At 39.5% G+C, this 10249-nt stretch overlaps 1 protein-coding gene and 1 non-coding gene across 2 annotated transcripts; one reads left to right on the top strand and one right to left on the bottom strand.

The window, feature by feature from the left end:
- The first annotated feature begins 1872 nt into the window (after nt 1–1872).
- LOC125472733 lies at nt 1873–5612 on the top strand. Its single transcript, XM_048574510.1, has 4 exons — nt 1873–2513; nt 2660–2909; nt 4161–5154; nt 5431–5612. Exons 1-4 carry the CDS (start codon nt 1873–1875, stop codon nt 5610–5612), a joined length of 2067 nt encoding a protein of 688 aa, XP_048430467.1.
- Nucleotides 2267–2366, bottom strand: LOC125472741. The gene has a single exon (XR_007254655.1). It is a non-coding gene; the product is annotated as a small nucleolar RNA R71 (small nucleolar RNA).
- Nucleotides 5613–10249: the final 4637 nt, after the last annotated feature.

Below are 10249 nucleotides of genomic sequence, written 5' to 3'. Positions count from 1 at the left end.
TTCTTTTATGGTACCTGGGGAGACAGAGAACTTGGCTAGGATTCTTGGAGATTTTCTACTTTAAGGTGTTTTCATTCCTTGTATTCTTAATAAAATTTTCTATGATTTCAATTATGAATATGCATAACTAATTCCGTTTTGCTAGGGTGGAACCGTAAGCCTTAGCATGAATATGTGATTTTTATTTAATTGCTTATGATTGATTGCATGCATACTTTGAATTATTGATCATCGTGATTAAAACTATCTAATTGTCTTAATGCCTAATCACCATTAGGTTCCTTAGAAAAGCAATTTGATACAATTTTGGTCGGAAGGTTCCCTGAAATTGAGGCCGGCTTCTTGTGATTAATAATTGTAATTTCACTTAAGATGAACACCACATCTTAAGGGTTGCATGGTTTTTTAAAGGGTTTTCATAAAACATAATGAGTCTCTCATGTTCAGATTTGATCCGAACGTCCAGACGGGTTGCATGTTAGATATACGTTATATGTTGGAGGTTCCAAGTAGAATATAAATTAGGAAAACCTAACTTTCAATGTGACATCCCACATCGCCCAGGGGAGTGATCCTTAAATGTATATTCCTATCCCTACCTAGCACGAGGCCTTTTGGGAGCTCACTGGCTTCGGGTTCCGTAGGAACTCCGAAGTTAAGCGAGTAGCGCGCGAGAGCACTCCCAGGATGGGTGACCCATTGGGAAGTTCTCATGTGAGTTTCCAAAAACAAAACCGTGAGGGTGTGCTGGGAGCCCAAAGCGGACAATATCGTGCTACAGTGGTGGATCGGGCCCGGGTTGTGGTGGGGGCCCGGGCCGGGATGTGACAATTTGGTATCAGAGCCTAACCCTGGTTGTGGTGTGCCGACGAGGACGTCGGGCCCCTAAGGGGGGTGGATTGTGACATCCCACATCGCCCAGGGGAGTGATCCTTAAATGTATATTCCTATCCCTACCTAGCACGAGGCCTTTTGGGAGCTCACTGGCTTCGGGTTCCGTAGGAACTCCGAAGTTAAGCGAGTAGCACGTGAGAGCACTCCCAGGATGGGTGACCCATTGGGAAGTTCTCATGTGAGTTCCCAAAAACAAAACCGTGAGGGTGTGCTGGGAGCCCAAAGCGGACAATATCGTGCTACGGTGGTGGATCGGGCCCGGGTTGTGGTGGGGGCCCGGGCCGGGATGTGACATTCAAAGTGGCATTTGTAGATTATAAGTAATTGGTAAAAATACATAGGATTGCTAGGTGATGGTGGAACCCTAGTGCTTTCTTAATTTGATTTTTCCAAAAATGTTTTCTTTCCCTTTCATCTTTAATATTACAGATTAGTTTATTTTTATTAATTAAATTCGTTTTAATTTATGTAGTTTATAAAACCAATCATCTCAACTTTCTGCTTTACAATAATTAATTGGAATTTGTTTTGTTTTGAATTATTTAATAATCCATGTGGAGAACGACCTTACGAGAACCGTTTATACTACAACAACCTTGTCATTCTTGCAAGTAATATAGGAGTTTTTAACCCGTTTGCGTGTGTGGTAAAATCTCTATCAAGAAATTGGCGCCGCTGCATTGGATTATTTAAAATAATTCGTTCTAATCAGATTTACAGTTAGTTATTGCTGTCTATCCACATAAAAAAAAAATTACTTTTCGTTTTTATTTTATTTTTATAGATTACTTCGTTACAACAGTGCATATTACAACAATCTGTGCATGGTCAGCACTAGATTAGCAGCACAAAAATTAATTCCATTTGATCCGGAACCTGAGCAAATTTTAAGGAGACGCAGGGAGCCAGTGGATTCCTTCTTTGCTGGGGACTTTTTTGCAGTCTTTATTTTTTGAGGATCTGCATAGTAAGGAAACAATGGCATTTGTTATTACAGAGGGTGGTCAACCTTTAGGGGATCCATTAACAGCTCATGCCACTAACATACCAAGTTGCATTACTTATCCGGGGGTGGAGGAAGGGTTTGCATTCGAAATAAAGCAACATATGTTGAATATTCTACCTACATTTCATCGGTTCTCAACTGAGGATCCTAACATGCACATTGCAGAATTTTTAATGGGATGCAAGAATATTTTGGTAAGAGGATTTTCAACCGAATCCATTAAGCTCCGTTTATTTCCGTACACTCTGAAAGATCAAGCAAGGAGATGGCTCCTCACACTTCCATCTGGAAGCATTAGCACTTGGAACCAACTCAATGAAAAATTCTTAAGCAAGTATTATCTAGCTTCAAAGACTCCTGACATGAGAACTCAGATTCTATCTTTTGCCCAAAAACCAAATGAAGAGTTTCATGAGGCGTGGGAACGGTTCAAAGAGTTGATTAGAAAATGTCCGCATTATGGTATTAACAGTATTGATCAAATGCATATATTTTTCAGAGGACTAAATATGACTACAAAAACTCTTGTCAATGCTTCATGCGGAGGTTCGCACAAGGATAAAAATGCACAAGAGGCTTGTTTATTATTTGAGAAAATGGCAGTAGACACACGGTAATGGGCAATTGAGCAGCCACAATCTAGGTCAGTTTTTGAGATGTCTAATGGTTCTCCACATGTATCAGTACAAATTGAAAACATGGAGAAAAAGCTTGAAAGATTTGCTGCAAAATTTGACATGTTATTACAAAGAATTCCAGGTTCACAGGCTACTGTACAGCAGCCCTTACAAGTTGCTTGCAGTATTTGCAGTATGACAACCCTTATTTTTTGAGCTGTCCACATAAAGCTGCTTATCCGGAGTTTGCAGCGGAACAGGTTGATGCATTTAACAATTTTCGGCGTCTCCGAAATGACCTATATTCAAATTTCTACAACCCGGGTTGGAGAGATCATCCTAATTTGAAGTGGGATAGAGATCAGCATGCAAAGCCACAATTTCAACAACAGGTATAACAACCTGTTGCACCTAAGGCTACTTGGGAGATTGCAATTGAAAAATTAGCAAACACTACCATTGACCCTAAAAATTACAAACCCTACGCGGCACGCAGGGCGAATAACTGATAAGCTAACTAAGTCCTTCAGTTGAATGTGAGGCGTGCCAACTCGCTAACCGAGTTTGGCCGAGGAGTAAAATTTGTTGATGTTACGTTAAGCGAGTTGCTGACTTCTCTATCTTGCGACTGCGACCGAGGAAGGAACACTCTCGGTCCTTAGGTTCTAGAGCCTTAAGACAAGGCTGCTAGTTCTGTGAAGTTCACAAATCGTTGGCGCTGGATTCGGTCACAGTGATCATATTTGTGAGAGTGTAAGCACGTCGAATCGACACTAGACTTTACATATATAAGTATTCAAAGGTGATGTATGTCTTGATGGTAAATATGGTTCGGCCGTCAGAATGTCGAACTCTGAAACTCACTTGTGAGTATCCAATCATATAATCACTCGGCGTTCAATATGCCGAATATCGTAACTCGTAACACCTTACTTCGCCGCAAAAGCTAATAAGATGACCTCTACCAATAAGGATTCGAAAACCCTTCTCGATCGAGACTTGGATAGGTAATCAATCGGCCTCGATGCAATGCTATTTATCCAAACTGAAGGTGCTCCTCGGTCGGCTAATTCTACGACAACAGTGATGTTTATTCGAACTGAAGGTGTTCGCCGATTGCCTCCACAGTGCTGTTTATCCAAACTGAAGATGAGTCGGCGGGAAAAAGAAAAAAAGATCTCAAGATGTTTGAGAGGTTTTGCGTAGAGCAATTGTGTGTTGAATTGGCGGTCCTTCAATTATTGCATGATTTCTTGTATTTATAGCACCAACTCCTTGAGATCGAATTAAACTCCTACCCGGATTAGGAGTTCTTGTTTCGTTCCGACTTTGCTTCGAACAACCCTACTCCCACTAGGACCTTTGAACTCACCCCCCTTTTGGGGCTTTATTCATTGTCGGTCGAAAATCCTTCCTCGACCCTCTTTGCTCATCTGAACTACTCCTTTTTGAGATAGGACTTGACTATTCCTGCTAAATGGCCTAAAATCATTAGGCAGCCCATGGTATTTTTGACATGGCTTTGGGCCGAGCCGGACCGTACACTCGGCCTAACAATATTATTTTGGGCCCAAACAACTACCAGTCAAGAAATCCAAAATCTACATGCATCAATGAAAAGTATGGAAAAACAAATTGAGCAGATTGCATTGCAAGTTTCAAAAAGAGCATCGGGTACTTTTCCCAGAAAAACAGTACCTAATCCAAGAGGACGAGAAGAATGCAACGCTATATGGACTTTACGGTCTGGCAAAAGTTATGACAACAGACATGAAAACTGCCCTGAAAATTCGCAGGCAGCACCACAACCACAAATAGATTTGAGAAATTTTGCAAAATCTAATATTTTTGTAGATTCTGTAGTTTCTGCAAATTCTGGGCAGCCACAAGACAGATCCGAAAATACTGCAGAAGCTACCACAAAAACTGCAAAACGTGTTTATGTGCCTCCAATGCCTTATCCTGGAAGGTTGAGGCCTAAAGCTAAAGATCAACAGTTGACAGATTTTATGAAGACTTTGGCTAAAGTTCAGATTAATCTACCATTAATTTATGCAATCAAGAACATTCCATCTTATACCAAGTTTTTGAAAGATGTTTGCACAAAGAAAAAGAAGCTTCTGGATTTCGAAAAAGTGATTCTAACGGAATATTGCAGTGCGGTCTTATTGCATAAATTGCCTCCAAAGAAGAAAGATCTAGGGAGTTTTACTATCTCTTGCACCATTGGAAATTGTGATTTTAGCAGTGCTTTAATTGACTTAGGTGCTAGTGTAAACTTAATGCCCTATTCTGTTTTTAAACGTTTAGGTGAAGGAGAGCTGAAGACAACCTCCAGCATTATTCAATTGGTTGGCCATTCAATTACCTATCCTAGAGGAGTCATTGAAGATGTTATTGTTAAGGTTGACAATCTATATTTACCAGTTGATTTTATGGTGTTGGACATGGATGAGGATTTGACAGCACCCATCATTTTGGGCCACCCATTCCTGGCAACAGCCCGGACTCTTATTGATGTTGAAGCCGGAACTCTAACATTTCGGGTTGAAGATGAAACGGTTGTTTTTAGGTTGTTTGAAGCTACCACACTTCCAGGTGATAAGCAAGAATGCATGCGTGTTGATGCATTAGATGGTTTGCCTCGTGCCAAATTTGTGACAAGATCATTAACTAACAATCTGCCCATAAAGACTCAAAATGTGATTCGTGAGTGTGATAGTAAAGCACATCAACACAAAGTTCAGTTGCTTGAAGTGCAAAAATCAAAAACAGATTCGAGCAACTAGATGGACCAAAAACACCAAAATGTCAAGATCAAGAATAAAAAGTTGCAAGGTAGTCCAAGTTATAAAAAAATACAGCTTGGAAAAAAAGTATGGTTGTTAAGTTCAGATTTCAAGTCAATTCCAGGGAGACAAGAGTCTCGGTGGAAGGGCCTTTATATGGTTATGCAGGTTTTTCATAACGGTAACGTGGACATTGAAAAAGAGGGCAGGGGTTGTGTGCTCAAGGTCAAGAAGTATTTACTAAAGCCATGCATAGGGAAATTTGGTGCAAGCAAGTCTTTGACTCTGAAGGAACCAGTGATCTGACCACCAGGCTTTTGCGACATCTAGCTATAGACTTAAAATAAAGCGCTTATTGGCTGACGACCCAATTTTTCTAAACTCATTCCTTATTTTACTTTTTGTTTGATTTTTTTTTATTAGTTAAATTTCTAGATGCATTTACATACCTAAGTTTTATTAAAAAAAACGAAAAAAAAACATTCAGAAAACAGATTTGTTTTTAAATTAAAAAAAATCAAAAAATACGTTGCTTTCTTTATTTACCTAGTTAATTTCATTTTTTTTTAACGCATATTGGCTAATTGCAGGTTGCAGCGCATGGAAAATAAAGAGCATCCTATACTGGAATCATGCAACCAGTAGCAAATCTACATTAACATCACCGTATCTACACTATGCTGGAAGATTAAGCAATCAACATGAGTTCATTCGAATTTTACCTCCCAGATGCACAGATCTGGGTCCTGAGACCTTCGCTGTTTTTGTCCGTTGAGCTTGTGTTTGATCCAGGGCTTACTTATTTTCCGGAAGCAAATGTGTTTTAGTCCGCAGTTGTTACCAGAGCAAAAGTAGAAGAACAAGATCTTTACCTTCCTGATTTGTAGAGGCCGAGACATTTGCTGTATATTTTGCCTTCTGGGACCACTGGACGGGTAGCTTATGGGTTGTTTTCTCTGGGTTCTACGCTGGTTTTGAGTTTTATTTTTCAGTCATAGTAGTGGTTTTTTTAATTAAAATACCAGATCATAGGCAATCAGTCAAGAGGGTTATGGTTTCTACCTCAACAATTTGCAGATCTGTGAGTTTGGGGACTATTCGAGTCAGACTCTTCAGTCTTTTTGTGAATCTCGGGTACCTAATACAGAAGAACATCAGTGTAAGATTTTACAGAGACTCATTATGAAACATAGCTCTCAGAGATTTTTCACAAGCTGAGCAACATGTATATTGAACCAAGTGGGAGATGATTACCGTTGCATGTGCGAAATGGTCTCGATCTACATGAATGGAACTCGAATTCGTGATGGTTTGAACTTAGGTGACACACGGTTTGGTTGAGAAGAGCTGGCGACTCAGGGTGTTTTTCTTGTGTTGTTTGTCTCGGATTTGCAACAATTGGGAGTCCTCACACAGATGAAAACACATGCATGTGTTAGTTTACCACATAAATCTAAAAAGAAGAAGAGAAAAAAAAAATACAGACACACATGGAGGAGGGATTTACTTTCATGCATCTCAGTTTTCATGCTTACTCCACCATGGATGGGTTAGAGAGACACGGAAGTGTGTATGCTCCTTGGTTTTTGGTTGCAGAATGAGTGAAGAAACTGCTGCAAATAGGAGGTTTGTACGAATGGGCACTGGACTTGAGAGGAAATGAAGAAAAGAAAGCCTTTCCAGATTTTCTAGAGAGAGGGCTGAGAGGAATAGGTTTGAAATGAGAGTAATGAGAGATGTCTCTCATTTTTCTAGAGAGAACAAAGGGCTTCGGGGTTTACGACAAATAATATTATTATTCTTTTGCAATGGGGATGGGAATGGACAAGAGAGAGCCATTTGGCTCTGGGCTCGAGGCTAGTGGAAGGGGATCCAATGCGTATTCAAGAATAGCTAGGGTTTTTTTCAAATGACAGATGCAGCTGCTACACTAGCTTATATTGTAGCTGTTGCTAGGTTTTCACACACGTGTGGACTTATACGTGTTGGTCAGCGTGTCTTTGCAAGTTCCCAACTACCAGGTTCTGCTTTCGAATCCCCGAAGTGTCCAATAGTGTTTTAGTTCTCCACATTTTTTGTCACCACACCTTGGCAAATTCACAGTTTCCCCCTTCGAATCTCTGGTGTGTTAGTTTCTTTTTCCTTTTCTTTTCTTTCCTGTTTTCTGTTTTATTTTCTTTTCTTTTCTTGTTTCTCTTTCCTATTTTGTTTGCTTAGGGTATTTTCTTTATCTTTGATATTTGTTTTACATTTTCTATGATTTAGTAGTTTTGTTTCTTTTCTTGTTTCTTCTATTTATTTTCCACACCTTGAGGACAAAGTGCGAAATAAGTTTGGGGGTGGGAAATAACATTTTAGGTTTTTAATTTTTGTGTCAAGTTAAAATTTTCATTCTTTTTAAGTTAATATCCATAGATTATTTTAAACGTTATAACAAATGGACATGGTGAAGGTTAATCCCGCATTAGAGTCTTTTCTATTTATCGTTGCTTAGACATTAATTCATGAATTATACTTTGACAACTTGCACATTCACATCAACATGGTTTGTGGGGAGTGAGATTGAAACACTTGCTTTTAGTCTAAGTTTCATTTTTAATTTTTGTTCTAAATAAAGTAAAGTTAGTTTGTGTTATAAAGTAATAATTGTCTCACCCGAGACTTTGCCTAGTAACTGGGCCAGTCCTGCGTAATCAGCAGTGATTCTCGCGTCAAGCAGTAGAGTTTTGGCATGGGGCAGAGTTGTTAGTTGGTTTCGTAGCCTTTTCAACTTGGGTTAATAAGTCCTTAAGGGTGTTCTACACCTAGTGCCCTAAAGCCCTAGTGGTTTGGGAGTCATTGACCTAAAGCTCGCTATATGGGTTGGATCGAAAGCTTAAGTGAATCGATATTGCACGACCACTACTGTTATTGGAAAAAGAAAAAAAAAAGAGAAAAAGAAAAATAGTTATATTTAAAGTTAGTATGTGTGAAATAAAGAAGGACGAAAGGTAAGGGTTTTAGTCGAGTCTCTTTAGCTATGTTGATTCACTTTACACCAAAGGAAGTTCGGAAATTCTTTTCTAATTGATTCTAAATGGCTTAGACTCTGTGGTGGGATTGGTTGGAACTTTTGAAAAGATGTTCTGATTTTTAACATGTTCTATGGATTGCAACTTTGAACGTGAAAATCTTTGTTAGTTAGTTTTAGTTAAGTTCTAGTTTGTTAGTGTTTATTGTTGTTTTCTAGTTTTGTTTTGCTTGAGGACAAGCAAAAAGCTAAGTTTGGGGGTATTCTGATGGGCATATTTTATATTATATATTTAACCCTATTCTTAGTATATTTTGGTTAATAATTTGGAAGAATTTTGATACTTTGAATTATATTTCCAATATAGGACTTTCGACTTCCTCTGGAGCAAAACATGGTCAAATGGACGAATTTTGGAGTAATTCCAATTGGAGAACGTTCGTGAGTCACTTAGCTTGAAATATCAGATTTTTTTACCAAGCGATTATTTTCTGGCAATAAAATAAAGGAGCAATATGCAGTGCCGGTATAGTGACGTTTTGGGCTTGAATTGCGTTTTTGGAACCCAAGATGACCTCAGATGGGTTTGTGGCCTTCTGGAGATGTGTTCAGAACGTCCTGATCCTTAGAAGCTATTATGGGCCAGATTTGGAGGAGATTTGTAGCTAAAACGTGGGTGGACAACTACTTGGCAGATTCTCCTAGTTTAATTAGGGTTTTATTTTCTAAGATATTTTATTATTATTTAGTTTCCTAGTTGGAATAAGAGACCTATTGACACACCCCGACCGAGATCAGGGCATGCTGGTCGTCACGTGGAAGTGACGTAACCATGTGCACAGTGCAGAAGCTAATAAAATAATAATAAAAGTACGGATAAATAAAAACCAGCTTTACACAAAGTAATAACATACATGTGCAAGCGTAAGTGTGAAAACAAAGTTCAGAACACGAAGACCTAATGCAGTTCGGGAGAAACAACACTACATAAACACACGCGAATGTGGTTCTACACTGGTGATGATTTGTCAGATATGCCGGGGAAATCCTCCGGGGAGCCACCAGAAGTGCTAGCCAACTAAAACCTGGAGGGGCGCAAAACAAAAAGTGTGAGTGGGCAAAAACAAAGCTTTTCAAAAACCATTTCATAAACAAAGTTCTAACCCCTCGTCGTAAAACTTGTATACTTCCCAGAAAATAGAATATACATATATATAAGTCATGCTCGGAAATGTACCATGCCAAATGCCTCAAATAAATGCAAGTGCTCAGGAAAATGTCAAACTCAATGCCATGAATCTGTTCAGCCGGAGTCGCCTAACGTGACCTGTACGGCTGAATCTAGAGCTCAATCTCCATCTCACTAACTATACCTGCACACAAGTCGAAACCACCTAGGGTGGTCTATACGACAGGACTGGGTGTATAAATAGTACGCTCAGGTGCTACGATCACGTGAAGGCTGGGCGACTAGTCGCGGGTCACCTATGAGTTGGAACCACCTAAAGTGTTCTGTACGGCAGGACTGTGCACCTAACTTGGATCCAAGATGAGCATGTGGTGCCGGAGGTGAACATCATGTGAAGGACTGTGCCCAACTCTAGGCGGGAGCACTAACATTAGGGGTGCAGGTTATGAGCTATCTATGCATCTCAAACCACTATTGAATATAAGCATAAACTATACTCACCTGGCACTTACCTGTGCGCCCACAGCACCAACATACATACATATATATAAGCTACTAACAATGCATAAACAAATGGCAACATAATGCATGGCATAAAAACGTACAAACGTTTCAATTCATTTTCTGGGAAAAATATAAGTATATAGGTATATACAGAAAACCAAAAGCCCACTCACTAGTATGTAGAAGGGTCGTAACCCCCTTGCCTCGAGTGACCACGCTCATCCTCAGGATAGGTCTCAC

Source organism: the organism of the source record quoted next, unplaced genomic scaffold (genome assembly GCF_019419815.1).
Source record: "Pyrus x bretschneideri cultivar Hongxiangsu unplaced genomic scaffold, Pyrus_bretschneideri_v1 Contig72, whole genome shotgun sequence".
NCBI classification, from domain to species: domain Eukaryota; kingdom Viridiplantae; phylum Streptophyta; class Magnoliopsida; order Rosales; family Rosaceae; genus Pyrus; species Pyrus x bretschneideri.
Note: the sequence above shows the minus strand (reverse complement) of the source record. Positions and strands in the feature narration are given on the sequence as shown.